The 19,982-nt window shown below is 35.1% G+C and overlaps 1 protein-coding gene across 1 annotated transcript in view; it reads right to left on the bottom strand.

The window, feature by feature from the left end:
- HFM1 (helicase for meiosis 1) overlaps nt 1-14,129 on the bottom strand; it is a 91,949-nt gene extending 77,820 nt beyond the window's left edge. The window contains exons 1-3 of the mRNA XM_028513628.2: nt 14,059-14,129; nt 8,307-8,419; nt 6,726-7,038 (exon numbers count right to left, since the gene is read on the bottom strand). Of these exons, the coding sequence (XP_028369429.1) occupies nt 6,726-7,038; nt 8,307-8,419; nt 14,059-14,129 (497 nt within the window). The remainder of the gene's footprint in view (nt 1-6,725; nt 7,039-8,306; nt 8,420-14,058) is intronic.
- Nucleotides 14,130-19,982: the final 5,853 nt, after the last annotated feature.

Here is a 19,982-nt window from a genome sequence, read left to right on the forward strand (position 1 = left end):
CTTTTTCTCTCTCCCTTCCCTCTCCAAAAATAAATTTAAAAAATCTTAAAAAAGAGAGATTATTTTAAAAAAAGAACATCACAACATATAATTTATTTAAAATTGTTTGTTTGTTTGTTTTTAGAGAGAGGGGAAGGGAGGAGAAAGAGCGGGGGGGAAACATTAATGTGAGACAGAAATATACATCAGTTGCCTCTCATACATTCCCTGACTGGGAATGGAACTCACAACCTAGGCATGTGCCCTGACTGAGAATCAAACTGGGCTGACCTTTCACTTTTCAAGACAATGCCCAATCAATTGGAGCCACACTGGTCAGAGCCAACTGTGTCTACTTTGAGTCTTGTTTGGCACAGCAGATGTGTGAAGATTCTGGGGCCTTAGGAAGGGAGGGAGGAAGAGGAGCTGGAAGTGGAGGTGATTTACTATAAATTTTAATAACATGTCTCACATAAGAACCAGTCTTTGAAAAAAACAGAAAGAAATAAATGTATTTTAGAACAAACTGTATGATTGCATCCTCCAATGCCAGCAGTTTATCTTTGAAGATATAACATTCAAAAACAGAGGGTTAGTCTTAGATAATATATTAGTAGTAGAATGCCATCATGAAATGGTATTGAGGGAAAAGAAAACACTTATGCCATAGGATGACTCCTCACCATATGTTGTGATATATGTTAAAAGCAGAGACTTTGGAATCAGACAAACCTGAGTATAAACCAACAGCTCCTCCACTTTCTAGATGTGTGATGTTAGAGTCTGAAATAAGTTTTCCAAACTACTAAAATTTTATCCACATGCTAGGTACCTAAATTCTCTGAATCTCATATTCTTCCTTTGGAATTTCTACTCCACAATTTCTCCTATGTCCTCGACTTCTTCATTCATTGTTATATTAATCCCTGGTTGTAATAAAATATTGCTTTGCCATGCAAAACTTTTGCTCCTTAAAAAACTCAAGTGGCTGGCTGGCGTAGCTCAGTGGATTGAGCTCGGGCTGTGAACCAAAGTGTCGCAGGTTCGGTTCCCAGTCAGGGCACATGCCTAGGTTGCAGGCCATGATCCCCAGCAACCGCACATTAATGTTTCTCTCTCTCTCTCTCTTTCTCCCTCCCTTCCCTCTCTAGAAATAAATAAAGAAAATCTTAAAAAAAAAAAACTCAAGTGGAAACTACTAATTTTCCTACATCCAGTGTGCTTGGGGGTGGATCTGTGTCTTCTTCTTCTCCCCAAATCTACATCATTACTTTTTTATTCTTTCACAAAAGTTATCTGTCCTGTCTAGCGACATCACCTTGTAACTCTACACATGGCATATATCATATATCAACCTCTGGTCACTTTAGAATCTTTTCCTCTCAATTCCAAATTCTGCCATCATCTGGGTCACTTCAACATTCATACAGACAACCCACTCAAAATTCTACCCTATCAGTTTCTCAGGCATTCATCTCTAGTGGCTTTCTGCCTCCCACAATCTGAGTCACCTACTCTCTCACCTTAGACCACCGGAGGCAAACACAAGTCCCTCAGGCCAAATCTGGCCCTCCACCTTATTTTATCCAGCCTGGCACCTTGTTTCTACCTAGTGGTAGCACTGAACTCTCACTTAACTGTTAAGGGGTAATTACATTTATACAGTCCTAAAATTACATTTGGCCCTTTGAAGGCAACCGTGAGGCTGATGTGGCCCCCTGTGAAAATGAGTTTGACATGCCTGCCTTAGACACTGTTATTATCCAGAATTGCTCCTCCTGTCCAATCAATCATTTTGATATATCATTTTTCTGACTATAATCTTCTATCCTTTTAGCCTGTTTGCTCAAGGAACCAATGAAGTTAAAGAAAAACTTACTGTAATTAACCTCTTTGTTTTCTCCAAAAACATCTTCCCCTTCTCCTTCTCATCCACCATTAATCAACTTAGAATTCATAACCTATCTTTTCAACTCTCAAATAATATTCTCAGTTCTGCTTCCCTTTGTCCTTTTTATAATACTTATCTTGCAAAATCTCAATCCTAGATGAATCTACATTTAAAAAAAAAATTCAACCAAGCAGTGGAGACACTACTAGGAAAGGCACAACTATTAGGTAGATGAATAATATTAAAATGCAGGGTCATCAGCAAAATTGCAGATACAAGATCAATATATAAAATCAGTTGTATTTCTATATACTTACAATGGTTGATCTAAAAAATAATTTTTAAATCCCATTTATAAAAGCGTCAAAAAATAAAATACTTAGGAATAAATGTAACAAAATAAGTATAAGAGCGGTCCACTTAAACCATAAAACATCATTGAAAAAAATAAAGAAAACAAATAAATGGAAAGATATCCCATATTCACAGATTTGAAAATTTACTGTTATTAAGATAATAATATTCCTCAAGTTTATCTTCAGATTCAATACAATATCTATCAAAATCCCAGCTAGCTTCTTTGCAGAAATTGATCCACTTATCCTAAAATTCATATGAAAATGCAAAGAACCTAGACTAGTCAAAAACAATCTTGAATAAAGGAACAAAGCTGGAGGGCTCACACTTCCCAATTTGAAACCTTACTACAAAGCTACAGCAATCAAGACCTGTGGGATATGACAGTGTGGGATATATCATATGCCAGGCATAAGGACATTGATCAATGGTATGGATTTAAGAGTCCAGAAATAAGCCTTTATGTGGTATAATAAGGAATATAAATTTGGTCTTTGTTTCTAGTTCTTGGCATAGAGTTCCTAAAACCTTTGGAATTTCCTGTGTTATAGGAGTGACAGAAGAATCTTTCATTATTCATAACAAGCCCTTTTCAATCATACCTGAATTTGTGCTAATGAAGTTACTCTTGTAGGGCCCCTAGATAGTTTCAGGATGGGGGCTGATGCCACAAAGACAAAACCTTGATTACAGGTTTGAGACTTTCAGCCCCACCACTGACATCTAAGAAGGGGGAGAGGCTGGAGTTCAATCACCAGTGGCCAATAATTTAATCAATCATACCTATGTAATGAAACCTCCATGAATAAAAAACCCATAAATAACAGGGGTTTCTGAGAGTTTCTGGACTGATGAACACATCAAGGTCCTGAGAGTGTAACACACTCAGAAAGGGCAAGGAAGCTCTGTGTACCCTCCCTCTCCATACCTTGCGTATGCATCCATTTGGCTGCTCCTAAATTGTATCTTTTATAATGAACTGGAAAAAGTAAATAAAGTGTTTTTCCTGAGTTCTGTGAGTCATTCTAGAAAATTATTGAACCTAATATGGGGTCATTGGGAAATCCCCAAATTTGTAATCTGCAAGGCAGAATTGTGAGTAACTTGGCACCCTATCTGTGGCTGGGATATAAAGTGGCACAGTCTTGTGGGACTAAAACCTTAATCTGTGGGGTCTGACACTAACTAACTCTGGAGTTAGTGTGAAAATTTAATTATTGGTCACCCACTAGTATTGGAGAATCAGAGAATTGGTTGCATCAGAAAACCTTATATTCATGGTCAACTGACTGCCAATGACAGTGCCATTACATTCAATGGGGAAAAAATAGTTTTTTCAACAAATGATGCTGGAACAACTGGATATCTATATGCAAAAGCATGAAGTTGGACTCTTACATTGTACCACATATACAAAAAAAATTAACTCAAAATGGATCAGAGACCTAAATGTAAGAGCTAAAACTATAGAACTCTTAGAAGAAAATAGAGGAGTAACTCTTCACAACCCTGGATTAGGTAATGGATTCTTGGATATGACTTCAAAAGCCTAAGCAAAACAACAAAAAATTTAGGTAAATTGGGCTTCACCAAAATTAAAACTTTTGTACTGCTAAGGATGCCATCAAAAAAGTGAAAAACAACTCTCAGAATGTTAGAAAATATTTGCAAATCATATACCTGATAAGGGAATTTTACCCAGAATATATAAAAAACTCTTGAAACACAATAATGAAGGGACAAATAACCCAATTAAAAAATAGGCAAAGGATGTAAATATACATCACTCCAAAGAACATATACAAATAGCCAATAATTACATTCCAAGATGCCCAACATAATTAGTCATTAGGGAAATGCAAATCAAAACCACAGTAAGATACCATTTCATATTCACTATAGTAAAAAAGACAATAACAAAGGCTAACCAGGATGTGGAGGAACTGAAACCTTCATATATTGCTAATGGAATTTTAAAGTACTGCAGATACTCTGGTAAACAATTTGGCAGTTTCTCAAAAAAGGTTATAAATACAGAGTTACCATATGGCCCAGCAATTCCACTTCTAAGTATAAACCTAAAACAATTAAAACATATATTCACACAAAAACTTGTACATGAATGTTCATAGCAGCATTATTCATAGTAGCCAAAAAGTGGTAACAACCCAAATGTCCATCAACTGATAGATGGAAAAACAAATGTGGTATATCCATTCAATGGAATATTATTTGGCTGTAAAAGGAATAAAGTAATGATACACAACAAAAAATGAATTTTGAAAATGTTATGCCAAGTGAATGAAGCCAAACACAAAAAGTCAGATATTTTTTATTATTCTACTTATATGAAATGTATAGAATAGCTTTATCAATAGAAACAGAAAGATTAGTGACTGCCAGGCATAGGGGGAGGAGAGGAATGGAGAGTAACTGTTAATGAGTATAGAGTTTCATTGGGAGACATTACAATGGTTTAAAATTAGATAGTACTGATGGCTGTAAAACTCTGAATATTTTAAAAACCATGAATTGTACACTTCAAAACAGTAAATTTTATAAGTGAATTATATCTTAATAAAGCTGTTTCAAAATATTCATAGACATCAATCTCAATTGAGCCCTTTACAGTGTCCAACAATCCTACCATTATTCTAATTAGATTGCTTTCCCATTCTCCCTAATTGTTTTTCATTCTTTTCATACTTGCTCATTACCTCCACTTTTCCCCTCAAGCTCCACAGATGATCTCATCTCTTACGTCATAAAGAAAACAAAAACTAACAACTAGATCTCTTCTGAATCATAAATTCACATATCCAATTGTCTATTTGGATAATTTATTAACACCTAAGATCAAATGTCCAAGTCCATACTCATCTTTCCCAAACATGTTCTTCCTTCACAGTTCTGTGTATTATGAATGGACACTACCATTCTTAATCATTCTGGCTCAAACCAGAACCTACAAGTTGGATCTCATGTCCAATAATCATTTAAGTCCTGTTGCATTCTGTCCTCTAAATAATTCTGGACTCTCTCATTCCTGCTACCACAATCCTAGGTCAGGCTACCATTCTCTTACCTAGACTAATAAAATAACCTTCTAAGTGGCCCTTCAGAATGTATTCTAGCTCCTTTCCAATTCATCATACTGGGGTCACGATAGGCTTTAAATAAAAAGAGAAATATAATTTTACTGCCCTACCTAAAACCAAGACCTTGTCCAATGGTTCCCAAACTTTAGTGTATATAACAATCCCCTAGAAAATGTGTTGAAAATTAAGATGCCTTGGTGACATCCACCTTTCATATAGACTGTGAGTCAGTAAGGCCAAGGTAGTACTCAAGAATTCAAATTTTTAATAAATACTCCAGGTGATTCTTTTGCAGTAGATCCATGGGTTACAGTTTAAGAAACACTGCCTTAAGGAAAAGTATAAAATGTTTACCCTGACCTACAATACTCTGAATGACTTGGCCCCTCCATATCTAACCTCTCAGCTTTCTCTCTTACTTTAAAGTAAGGAAATTTTTAAAGAATAGGCCAGGCTCTGTACTACCTTAGGACTTCTGCACACACTACTCCTTTTGCCTGGAACACTCTCCTTTATTTGCACTTAACTTCATTCTATTCCTCCTTAAAGTGAAGTTTAAATACCACTTCTTCAGGAAAGCATCCCCTGACAGTCCAAAGCAGATTAGGTACCCATGTTATATGCTCAAACAGCAGTTCTCAAAGGATAGCCGAATCTATTTCAGGGAGTTCGTAAGATCAAAATTATTTTCATAATACTACTAAGGCATTATTTGCCTTTTTCTCACCCATTCTCTCACTAGTTAACATGGAGCTTTCCAGAGGCTCCAGGTTGTGTGGTATTACAACAGATTGAATACAAAAGCAAATATGAGAATCCAAGTATCTTCTATTAAGCTAGAAATTAAAAACATTTGCAAAAACATGAAACACCACCACTCTTCTCACTAAATTATTTTTTGTTTTGGAAAATAATTATTTTTAATAAAATACATTGTTTAGATTAACAAGTATGTTTATTATTTTAAAATGAATTAGTAAATGAGTGTTTTTCAAACTTTCAGCTTTAATTTTTAATATGGTTAAGGATTAATATTTAAATATTAAAAATAGCCCATATATACAAAAACTCTTTGAAAATGCTTAATAATTTTTAAGTGTAAAGGGGTCATAACAACATAAAGTTTGAGAACCTCTGCTCTAACCATATTCTTCATCAAAAATAATTATCATACTATTATTTTTAGTTATTTACTATCAGTCCTTCCCCCACTAAATTATAAGCTCTCCTAAGGTAAGAACCTATGACTAAAATCTCGAAGTTAACAGAATGTCTGGTATATAATAGACTCTATTTGTTACTGGTGTTTTTCTCATTCAGATTTTATCATATTTCATACTTTTGGACACACATATAACTATTCAACTTTATCACTGAATGTTGTTTCGTTTAATAATTACCTTTTTTGGAAGGCTGATGTGCTCTCTCCTTCTTCTTCTGCAGAATTAACTAATATTGTATCATCTGGAATATTTTTCTCACATGCTATCTCAGTGCCAAAGTGATTTTTGAATTTCTGAGAAGAACCATATGTCAGCTTGCCAGAAACATGTGATAAGCCATTTTTATCTGTCCCTCCACAATGTACACCACCTTCTCCATAATTATTAGAGGGAAAGGCAAATTGGAATTTTTGTGTTGTTGAAATATAATTTGTGCTTTCATTAGTTATCTTTAAATTTGACGTTAACATTTTTTGCCTCTTTTCCATACCTACAAAAATGGAATATATTAATTACTACATGTTCTCCATGGAATCAAATTTTCAAAACGATGAAAAATTTAATAAAAATTTTCAAAAGGGTTTACTAGATAAATATGAAAGCCAAAAGAAAAGTATTAGTACAATAATAAGATAATCTGAAATATCATACATGGTTTTAAAATATAGGTGACTATCACTTTATGGTTTATTATATCACTGAAAGGCTCTCAGAAATTAAGAATTATTTAAATTAAATTTGAAAATTATACAAAACCTACATTATAAAATAGGCTTAATTTCTGACCCACAGAAATAATCATACATGTAATATTTATTTTATCTACTATAAATTCTATAATTATAGAAGTAACTATAAAGATTTAAAAATTTATATAAATAATTTATACACAGAAATACAATGACCAGCCATATATAATGTCAGTGAATATAATTCAGTATTAAAATACATGATACAATACTTTTAACTTTGATATTGCCTCTAAAATCAAGATAAAGAAATGCTTTTATCAAGGTGACAAATTTGTAAAAGTTTCTTTAAAGAGATTTTATTAATACAAGCACCTTTGAGAGTCTGAGGAGGAAGCTTATTATGGCTTAAATTTGCTTTACCATACAAACACACACACACACATAACACAATGATATATATATATATACACACACACACACATAGTAAATTCTGTATACTATTTGGTACATAAAAGAGAATATATAACTGCATTTCTAGGTATATAAATTATGAAGCTCAATAATAAAATGTATATACATGAACCCAACACCCAATTTAAAAATCCAAATTTTGCCAACAATATTACATTAAATCACATATACTGTTTGAATGTGCTTGATTTTTAGCTTTATAAAATGATGGTATCAAACTACATATGATCATCTGCATCTTGTCTTTTTCACTCAATATATTTCAGAAATCTGGTTCCCTAAACCAGAGAATTCTATCTTTGGTAAAGAGCAAGATGAAACTAAATAGCAGTGATAGTTTTAATGGTAAGAGGAGACAAAATTCACAGAACAATAAAATGGTTATATGTTGTATTATATGCATATCATATGCATGCATATGTACATATAGAGAAGGAAAATGTTCTAGATTTCAGAGTTGCTGAGCACTATTCCGAATAAGTCCATAACTTTCATTTTATACCATTAAAAATAAAAGAAATTAACATTTTAATGTGTTACTAGATTTTTTTACATTGCATAGATTTGGCTTCACGACAAATATGTGATAATATACCTAATGATTTATGATTTTCTATTTCTTCTTCTAATGTCTGAGTATCTGGAATTTCTGAAACCAATGGAGCAGGTGGGAGAAACCAATCCAATGATTTTCCATTCTCTGGATAGCTACATAAAATATAAAAATTTGAATATACATGTTAATAAGATATATCAGGAACTATATATTTATCAATTAAACACCACTCAATCACAGACTCGTAAGTATCTTATAAACTTACTGCATTAACTTTAATTTATCCCTATATGCCAGTGTTCTTGATTTTTTTTTCCTTGTGACATTACTGTGTGATTAATAACATTGCTTTGTGAAAAATGCTACCTAAATAATGGCTTTAATTCCATCTCCTTTTCTTCAAATGCTTTTGACAGGAATCTTAAATATGTTCCAATATTTTTTAAAAAGTAGTAAATCGCCCTGGCTGGTGTAGCTCAGTGGATTGAGCGCGGGCTGTGAACCAAGCATTGCAGGTTTGATTCCCAGTGAGGGCACATGCCTGGGTTGCAGGCCATGGCCCCCAGCAACTGCACATTGATGTCTGTCTCTCTCTCTGTCTCTCTCTCTCTCCTTCCCTTCCCTCTCTAAAAAAAAAATAAAAAAAATAAATAAATATTTTGAAAAAAGGTAGTAAATCATTCTGAAACTTTAGCACCTTAACAAGTGACAATTACTTTTGACATACCTCATGATTAATCACAGATCGTCAGTGTCAATGACACCAATACTAATATTCTTGAGTATTCCTAAAGCACTATTACAATTCAATGTTCTAACTCAAATATTCTTGGTCCAGAACTATCTGAAAACCACAAAAAATCCAAGAAAAGAGCTGAAACTCACAATTACTTTGTAAACTTACAGTAATTGATGAGATTTTTGCCATCCAGTTGGCACTGGTAACTACCTCCTTATCTTTCACCTGTTACCCTTTTAACAGATCATGCTTTACTGTTTTCTTTCCAATCAGATGGCTTGACTTTCATTACAACAAAAAGATAAGTGTTAGGTGATAGGAAATGAAGTTGAGAAAAGTACCACATATAATTCCTATGCCAAGACTCAAGAATTTTATGATTTATTTCGTATCTCTTCATCTAGGATTTCAAACTCTTAAAAATGAGAGGCTTAGTCTTCTACTTTTGTGCATCTCATAGCACCCAACATATAGCTACTATGGCTACATTTTCCAAATCAAAAATCTACAACACATTATCTGACTTTGTCTGATTGTCTGACAAAAGGCCAAAGCATTTGCTGCAAATCAAAACAACAATAAGATACCACCTCACACTTGTCAGAATGGCTGTCATCAATAAATCAACAAACAACAAGTGTTGGGGAGAATATAGAGAAAAGGGAACCCTAGTGCACTGTTGGTGGAATGCAGATTGGTGCAGCCACTGTGGAAAACAGTATAGTTTTCCTAAAAAATTAAAGGGGGAACTGCTTTATGACCCAGTAATTTTACTTCTGGATGTATATCCAAAGAAACCCAAAACACTAATTCTAAAGAATATATGCACCCCCATGTTTTTTGCAGCATCATTTACAATAGCCAACATATGGAAGTACCCATCAAGAGACAAGTAGATAAAAAAGTTGTGGTACATGTAAATAATGGAATATCAGTTGTCCATTGAAAAGAATGAAATCTTACCTCTTGCTACAGCATGGATGGACCTAGAGGGTATTATACTAAATGAAATAAGTCAGACAAAGACAAATACCAGTTTCATTTATATGTGGAATCTGAAGAACAAAATAAAACCAAGAAATTGGACACAGTTTCATGGGTACAGAGAACTCCTGACTGTGGGGTGAAGTTCTGGAGAAACCAGGCACAAGCTTCCAAAGGTTCTCTCTCAGTGATAACCCAGGATGTGCTTAATTCCCCCAGAAACACGTTGTGAGAGTACACATTAAATGATACCAATGAGGAAAGTTCACTAGAGTCTCCATGACCAGGGTTTTAATTGGGGACTAATCTCTTGGGCATTCCCTCTCTGACACATTCTAGATTCCCAGAAACAAAGCAAACGTTCAGAATAAACTGTATTATATAAACTGTGAGCCACTCTGTTATCATTCAATGGTGGGAAACTTCGACTCCAGCCAAAAGCCAGTCTGGCAAGCAGGCCTTTCCAAGGATCACAGTGTAGGTCTAATATATTAACTCTTTTGCACAGTGACTACTCCAGAAAATCCAAGAAAGATGTTAACAAATACAAAAAAACACACATCTAGCTCTACAGTTTAGCTTTCCCATAAAGTCATATCTTCCTCATGATTTCCCTATTTTCCAGAGATGCCATCATTCCCCCAGCCACTCAGAATCTAAACCATAGTATAATCTTTTACCCAGTACAATATGGACACTACCAGGTCTTATTGCACCTTATAAATTCTCTTGAATTCATCATTTTTTTTTGTATTTCTACTGTCACTCTCATAATCAAGGCTCCAGTCAACTTATATTTGGTTGATAACAACTGTCCTCACCACCTCCAGGCTTTCTCTAATATAATTTACATACTCCTATCACATTAATTTTGGAATTGCTTTTCATCATATTATTCCATTCAAAATCCCTCAGTGGTATCTGAATAATGCCAAACTTCCAAGTAGCCCAAGACCATAATTCTCCTACATGTAGCTTATAGTCCAGACTAAAGTGAACTATGTGTATACAGATAATACATTTTGTCCCTCCTCATTTTTGCTCAAAAATATTTCCTTTACTCAGCTTGCCCCTGTACCTGACCCTACCATCGTATCTACCTATAAAAGTTCAAATGTTTTATTCATTCAACCCATTTAAAAATTATTTACTGAGAACTATGTGTCACACACTTTCCTAGGCATTAAAGAATATATTAATTTAAAATCTAGCTCAAATTCTACCTTCATGAAATCTCCCTGGTTCTTGAAGATTTTCTTCTCCCTTCCCTCTCCTTATTATTTGAACCTATCATATTTATCACAGTCCTCCTCATAGTGATAACAGAAAGATGGCTGATAATAGATAGGCAGATAAATAGATCTGCTACCTCCTCTAGATTGTAAATGCTTAAGAGTCTTGTTTTTTTAAGTATATTTTATTGATTATGCTATTACAGTTTTCCCATTTCCCCCCTCTACTTCCTCCTCCCTGCACACCCCTCACATCCACATTCCCCCTCCCTTAGTTCATGTACATGGGTTGTACATATAAGTTCTTTGGCTTCTATATTTCCTATACTATCCTTAACCTCCCCCTAACTTCTACCTACCATTTATGCTCCTTATTCCCTGTACCTTTTCCCCCATTCCCCCGTCCCCTACCCCACTGATAACTCCCCCTGCAATCCCCACTTCTGTGATTCTGTTCCCATCCTAGTTGTTTGCTTATTTCATTTTTGTTTTTGTTTTTTTTAGGGTTGGTTATTGATAGTTTATTGGTTATTGATTGTGAGTTTGTTGTCATTTTACTGTTCATATTTTTATTTTATTTTTCTTAGATAAGTCCCTTTAACATTTCATAAAATAAGGGCTTGGTGATGATGAACTCTTTCAACTTGATCTTATCTGAGAAGCACTTGATCTGCCCTTCTATTCTAAATGAAAGCTTTGTTGGATAGAGCAATCTTGGATGTAGGTCCTTGCCTTTCATAATTTGGAATATTTCTTTCCAGCCCCTTCTTGCCTGCAAAGTCCCTTTTGAGAAATCAGCTGACAGTCTGATGGGAACTCCTACATTGGTAATTGTCGCCTTATCTCTTGCTGCTTCTAGGATTCTCTCCTTCATTTAAATCTCGGGTAATGTAATTATGATGTGCCTTAGTGTGTTCTTCCTTGGGTCCAACTTCTTTGGGACTCTCTGAGCTTCCTAGACTTCCTGGAAGTCTATTTCCTTTGACAGATTGGGGAAGTTCTCCTTCATTATTTGTTCAAATAACGTTTCAACTTCTTGATCTTCCTGTTCCCCTTCTGGTACCCTTATAATTCGGATGTTGGAATGTTTAAAGATGTCCTGGAGGTTCCTAAGTCTCTCCTCATTTTTTGAATTCTTATTTCTTCATTGTTTTCTGTTTGGTTATTTCTTTCTTCCTTCTGGTCCACTCCATTGATTTGAGTCCCAGTTTTCTTCCCATCACTATTGGTTCCCTGTGCATTTTCCTCCATTTCACTTAGCATAGCCTTCATTTTTTCTTCTATTTTGTGATCATACTCAACCAATTCTCTGAGCATCCTGATTACCAGTGTTTGGAACTGTGCATCTAATAGGTTGGCTATCTCTTCGTCACTTAGTTGTATTTTTTCTGGAGTTTTGGTCTGTTCTTTCATTTGGGCCCTTTTTTTTGTCTTGGTGCACTTGTTATGTAGTAAGGGGCAGAGCCTTAGGTATTCACTAGGGCGGAACAACCCCCATCGCTGCATTATGGTGCTGTATGAGGGGGAGGGGTTCGAGAGGGAACAACGCTGCTTGTTTACTAAGGGTCTTATTTCTATTTCCATTTATATTAACAGTACTGAACACAGTGCTTTGTGTAATTAGGCATATTATACAATAAATGTTGACTCAATTCCATGGCTTTTAATACATACAGAGTTATGTCCAAGATCCTCATTCTGGCATTTAACCTCTATCCTTAGCTTACTTTTCTAATCTTACATCCCCCTGCTTTTTTATCCCTCTATGCATCTTCTATTCCAGGAAACTTCTCAATATACTATCCCCTAAAAATACTATGAATCATTCCATCTCCACTCTTTTTCTTTTGCTGTTACACTCTGCCTTCAAATGCCCCCTTCTTCTTTTTATCAAAGCCTCATCAAGTATCCCACCACTACTATAATGTGTGACCTGATCACTCTGGCCCAAGTCTCCTTCCAAATCTGAAATTTCATTACATGAATATACAGGTGTATATGCATGTATATGTATATGTGTGTGTGTGTATATATATATATAAGCATATATGTATATGCTTATCATTTGCCTTGCAGTCTTTTTGACTTTGTATTGTTAGAATGACAAACATATGTTCCAATTTTCCCAGACCAGTCCTGATTACTTCTTGTTGTCCCACTTGGATGCAACTCTTTCACTCTTAAAAGTGTCTTGGTATAAATGATAAATTACATGCTCACATTATTTATTAATGAAATTTACATATTTGTGTTGAATTTCCTCAAGTAGATTTTAAGGAGTATTTTAAAGCAAAAGTCTGCTTCAACCTTTTTATATCCCTTTTAGCATTCAACCAATACCTGAATTAATATTTAAGTGAATGAAAGAATAAATGAAGCCTGCAATTTACTCAATAATTCATTTTGAAAGGGTAATACAAAAGAAAAAATACAAAGAAGTGTTAGAATTGAGAGCAATACACATGTGAAAACCCATAAAAGCCAGAATTTAACAGACTCCCCACTCTCCATTCTTATATTACCCTTTCTGTTTCTAAAAGGTGTCACCATTTCTTCTAGTCTTTACCTTAGCCAAAAATAATTTGAACAGAAATTCAAATAAATAAAAGCCAAATAGGTAAGACTCTATTTTTTAAATTATAACATATAAGATGTTAAACTTTAGCCACTTCCTTATACTTAAGTTCCATGTTTATCAAACATACACCTAAAACATCATTCTGTTTATCCCTTGTTTTTAACTTATATATTTACCAGAAGAAAATTAAAACCCCTTAAAAATTAAAAAAATGCCTAAAATAATATACTCTGTAATCATTCTTTAAGGCAGACTTACTTTTCAGCTTCATCTGGTTTTTCAAAAAACAAATTATCCAAAGAAAATAAGGAGTCATTTGATTTCGACATGTTAAAAACTGGACTTTTTCATAAATCTAAAAAAAAAATAGAAAAAGCAGTTTATATTTATAAAAATGTAGAATGTTTCTACATAAATGATGATAAATTTCCCAGAATAAACACAGACTACCTTCTCAGCTATATCTTCTGGAACTTTCTCCAAAGCACCTCAATACTCAAATACATTATTCTCTGTCCTCCACTCATGCATGATTTCACACTTGTACCCCTCTCTTCATATTGCACAATGCTTAAAATGTGTTTTATTTCATTCTCCACCTGGCAAATTTCTACCCATCCTTCACAGTATAGGTCAAGTGTCATTTATCTTTCAACAATTTCTCTGAATTTGTCCTCTTACCCAAGACAGAATTAATCACTCCTTTTGGGCTTTTATAAACTTTGTTCATACCATTATTTTTAGTGCATTTTATTGTGAATGTGTGTGTCTCTAACAATATACTATTTACATATGCAGTTACTTGCTTCAAAATATAGACAGAGAAGTCAGAGGTATTGACAAAACAAGACTGCAATCATTTGATAATTGATAAAGCTGTGTAATAGTATGTGGAGCTCATTATAATGCCCTGCCTATGTATGTATGTTTGAATTTTTCCAAAATAAAAAAAATTTACAAGTTTAACATACAGATGTATGTTTACATTCACATTACATAACATATACAAATGTTTATGTTCTTTTTTAAAAGATAATTTTTACATTCAGTGACGTTATCTAAAGTCTAAAAATATTCAGCATTGGCTCCTTGGAATATGATGAAAATGTAGGGCACAAAAAAGCCTCAAATTTGATAGGAGACATTAGAAACATTTCTACACACATATATTGCTTCCTTTACATTGCAACTCTTACCCCTGCACATGAACACTCCATCACAATTTTTTCTAAGTTCTGAAACACAGAAGAAAATTCTATATAACAAAATATGAACCAGATGCACATATTATAAAACATAAATCACAATTCTATTTATTCTGTGATAGTACATTGCAAATCTTTCCTTAATCTAGAAATTAAAATCAGAGAAACTATATGAGCGCCATCTCGTGGAGAAATCCATATTACTAAATCAGATTATGTCCCTCCAAGTTTCAATCCTCTGTGATGTGGGATGAGACACATGTGGGAGTATGTAGAGGAGGGAGGAATGTTTCCACATGCAGTCCTTGAAAAAATGCTACCAAGAGGGCTACATTTCTGTATACTTTATGTTGAAAGGTTTTTCATTGTTTTAGTTGTTTTTCCCCTTCCACCTGTTTAACTTAATTACTCTCTTCATTTTTCTCAATGCATTAACCACTTAGTCACCAACAAAAAGAAATAGTAAAATAGAAACAGACTAGAATGGAAACATTATGCATTATTTTAGCTCTAATGCACCCATTAAAAAAAACCCTGATCTAAATTTCTCCATCCCCACAGTGTGCATTATTTTTCTTTATAGCACTAATTGATAACTGGAATTACCGTATTTTTAGGACTATAAGACACACCTAGGTTTTAGAGAAGGAAAACAGGAAAAATTTTTGAAGAAAAAATGTGGTAAAATATTTAATAACCTGTGACCCCACTCCACCACTGCTGCACCCCGCCCCCCAACAGTGAGCCAGGTAAGCTACATTCAGACTATAAGACGCACCCCCCTTTTCCTCCCCAACTTGGGGGAGAAAGTGCATCTTATAGTCTGAAAAATAGGGAACATGTTTTATTGCTTATCTTTCTCCAGATCGAGCAGGGACTTTTTGCTCACAAATGTATTTCAATAACCCAGAACAGTGCCTGTCACACTGTAAATGGTTCATAGGAATTCACTATGGAATAAATGCATTAGCAATGACCAGTTTCTAAAAATAAGTTTAAATAAAAATAATTTCTATCAACTCTGAAACTTAAAAATTTACCCTCAAACCTTTAAGGTTCAATTTTAAAATGCGAATTTTTTTCTAGTTCAATATTCATGTAGATTCTGAAACACTATGAATTGGGAAATTTCACTATATAAATGCATATCTTTTGGAAAACACAGGTCCTAGAAAGGACCTTAGCACATTTCTCTACATAGGAGATGCTAGATTTTGAATTCATTGAAATTTTAGGTTTAGAGTCAGGTTTTCTAAGTTTCCATGTTGGGTTATTTTTTCTTACAAAGTTTTCATTTCAGCACATGGTATAAAATGATATTACAACAATTATTTTAGGTTTAAATATTTGCTTTGGCTCCAATCACTCATAAAATACTGAAACTTTCTGTGCATACATAATGATTAGCACCTTATCTAATTATTTTAATGACAACTCAGACCTGTCTTACATTTTATAATCCTTACTATATAAAATGTGCACGTGTTAGCTATCATTTACAATTTTTACTCCCAGAAATACACTCCTTATTTCAAGAGTATGAATACCCTCATAAAATATTGACTTGCCAGAAATCGGTAAGTCACTGAAGAAGCCGGGACCAACATTCACTGGAAAAACCAACCATCACAAATGAACTCGATGGTTGGGACTTGGACAGAGAGAATAAACATGGGAACAAATTACTCCCCGCAGTTTCCCTCCTCTGTGTGCCCGTGTCTCTGAGTCTCAGGCAGGGAGAGGTCCACACAGTCGGGGCCTCTGGTCCCTACAACCTCCCCAGGGGCACCCATGGGGTGGGAAGTCTCTAGCTGGAAACGAAATCAGGGCGTGACGAAAAAAATATCCCTGTGGATTTCCTGAGGAATACCCTGCATCCAAGCAAGCCCATTCTAGGCTCATGGCCGCGAGGATAGGATCTTCTGGGCCCTGTGTGTAGCCCAGACTGGAGCTCAGGGCCAGTTTTTCCGTCACAGGAACTCAGTTCCTACCACTGTCAAACTAAATGACCACAGTACACGTGAAACACACTCTGGGAAACACACCTGAAAATAAACACAAGGGCACCGGGAGCCACCAAAAGCGCCACTCAGCTAGCTCTGTGGCGGGCCACTGTCAACCAGGCCACGCGACCGGAAGCCCAGTCCACGTGAGCGGAAACCCAAGCCTCCCGGGCTTCTGACTAGAATGTGCTGAGGGGACACCCAGCCTGCGGCCGGAAGCTGGTGGTGCTACAACTAACTGGTCCGGTCTGCTGCCCGTCTAGAGTGGGCTTAAAGGTCCACTACTGCTGGGAAGGTTGGCCCTGTCCCCATCTCCTCACCAGGTCCGGTTCTCCCCTCTGACCTCCCCGCAGAAGGTCCGGGCCCCGGTTCCCACCTTCCCTAGGAAACCTCAGACTCCTAGGTGTCACTCCCATGGGAGTTCAGAGAAGCACACCTATTCCCCACTCTGGGGCCCACTAGCCTGGCCAAGCCGGGCTGCAAACATTACATGATCAGCATCCCCTAAATTCTCCCTCCCCACGTCTCTCTTTTTTGCTCTCCTAAAGTTCATAATTAGTCTTGAATACAACACTGGCAGTATAAGGGTAGCCTATTAAATAAAATTACCACATAAATTAAATAAATCTCTTAATCCTGGCAACCTCTGTTAGGACAAGGATCTCAAGTCTGGGTGGTTCTTTCTAAATGCTATTTTTGCTAAATGTTGAAATGTAGCATAGAATTTTGCAGACACAGCTGTAAACAGGGTGAACATGACAAGGACTGAACCCAAAAGAATAGGTTGCAAAGTGCATGTAGTTAACCAAATAGTGTTAACAAGGATGGCTAAGCCTCTCTTCCAGGAGATAGAGCTTTGTATGTGAATCACCTTTTTAATTTGTTGCAAATAAGTAAAACTACCTAGACAACCACCCCCGTAGATCAATGATTTTTAAGCTTTTTCATCTTGTGACACACATAAACTAATTACTAAAATTCCATAGCACACCAAAAAATGTGTTTTTGCCTATCTGACTAAAAAATAGGTATAGTTTTGATTCATTTACACCAGACAGCTATAGTTGTGTTGGCTGTTATTTTTTTATTTGACAATCTAAGGGAAAAAGAGGTCAGTGCTCCTGACTAAACAGCATGTTTTAAAAATTCTTGTGGCACACCAGTTGAAAATTGCTGCTGTAGACAACCATGTCTGGTTTGTGAATGGAACACCCCAAGGGATGAGCCCCTTGTATTCTGTGATGCCTCTATTCTAATTTACCTCTCTACAAATTTGCCTACCCTAGGTTCCTCATAAATGGAATCATACAACATTTGTTTTGTCCTTTAGTGTCTAGCTAATTTCAGTTAGTGTAATATTTTCAAAGTTCATTGATTAGTAGCAGTATCAGAATATTCTTTCTAAGACTGAATATCCTATAATATATATGCCACATTTTGCCCATTCATCTGTGGATGGACATTAGTGTTTCCAGTCTTTTGGCTATTGTGACTAATGCTGCTATAAACTTTGGTGTACAAATACCTATTCTGCTGCAGTCCTTGCTTTCAGTTTTGTAGATATATACCTAAGAGTGTAAATGCTGGGTCATATGATTAACTCTAAGTTTAATCTTCTGAAAAACCACCAAACTATTTTCCACAGCTACTGTGTGACTTTATATCCTCACTGGTAGCACAAGAGGGTTCCAATTTCTTTACATCCTTGGCAACACTTGTTATCTTCTATTTTTTACAAACTACAGCTATCTTAGTTGATGTGAAGTGAGTAGTATCTTGTGGTTTTGATTTGAACATTTTTTGACTAAAGGGAATTTACAGTGAATGACTAATGATGTTGAGGATCTTTTCATGTTCCTAATGGTGATTTGAATATCTTCTTTGGAGAAATGCCTGTTCAAGTCCTTTGCCATTTTTTTAATTTATCTTATTTATTATTGAACTGTAATTTTTTAATATTCTTGATATTGATCACCTGATTTGAAAATATTTTCTCCCATTCAGTGGGGTTTTTGTTTTTTAGGGGTTTTTCTTGTTTATTTGTTTGTTTTGCTTTCTTGATAGTATCCTTTGATGCACAAAGTATCTTAATTGGGATTAAGTCCAGTTTACCTATTTTTCTTTTGTCACCTGTGCTTTTTGGTGTCATATTGATAAAGTCATTGCCAAATCCAATATCATGAAGATTTTCTTCAATGTTTTATTTTAAGAGTTTTGCAGTTTTAGCTCTTAAGTTTAGGTCTATGGTCCATTTGGGGCACCTTGTGGACGAATAAGGTACATTAACTTCAAAGAAATGGTGTGTGTGTGGACATTCAGTTCCCAGAAAGAATGGAAGAGCTTGAAAGACAAATAATAGGTGTTTACCACACAGGAACAAGACAGATTTCTGCCAATACAACTAATGTCATGGGTTCTGGCTCATAACTTCAACATAAACAAAATTTTCTCTACTTTCTAACTTTCCTCTGATCAGGAAAAGCTGATATGGAAAAATTAGTACTAGATGGTTCTAGATAAGCAAAAACCAAGAAATGTTGACATTTCAAAACTATTTTTCTCTGGGTGACAGCCAGGAATGTGCTGTGCTGTTGTCAGACTTAGGGGAAAGTTAAGATTTTTTTTTTAAAAAAGGTAAGATCCATTCTGTAAATTGTAGAATTAATGTTTGAGGAAAGGGAAAAAAAAGAAATCTAATCTGGTATGATGGAATTCTTAGGACAGAAAAATTTAAAGAGTTATGCACAATTCTGGGTTCAATAGTCCATTATTATTTATCCATTTAGTAGATGCTTAAATAACAAAATGATTAATGAATGAAAATCAAAGGATAATTTTTCTTTAGGGAAATATTTAGTAAGTTTCTATGTAACCAAGGTAATAAAGGACGTAAATTGATTAGAAAGTAATTCCTTGAGTTCCAGCTGCTACAGATTATGTTTAATGGTGATACAGAAGAGACTTGTATCTGTAT

This window comes from Phyllostomus discolor, chromosome 5 (assembly GCF_004126475.2).
Source record: "Phyllostomus discolor isolate MPI-MPIP mPhyDis1 chromosome 5, mPhyDis1.pri.v3, whole genome shotgun sequence".
Classification (NCBI taxonomy): domain Eukaryota; kingdom Metazoa; phylum Chordata; class Mammalia; order Chiroptera; family Phyllostomidae; genus Phyllostomus; species Phyllostomus discolor.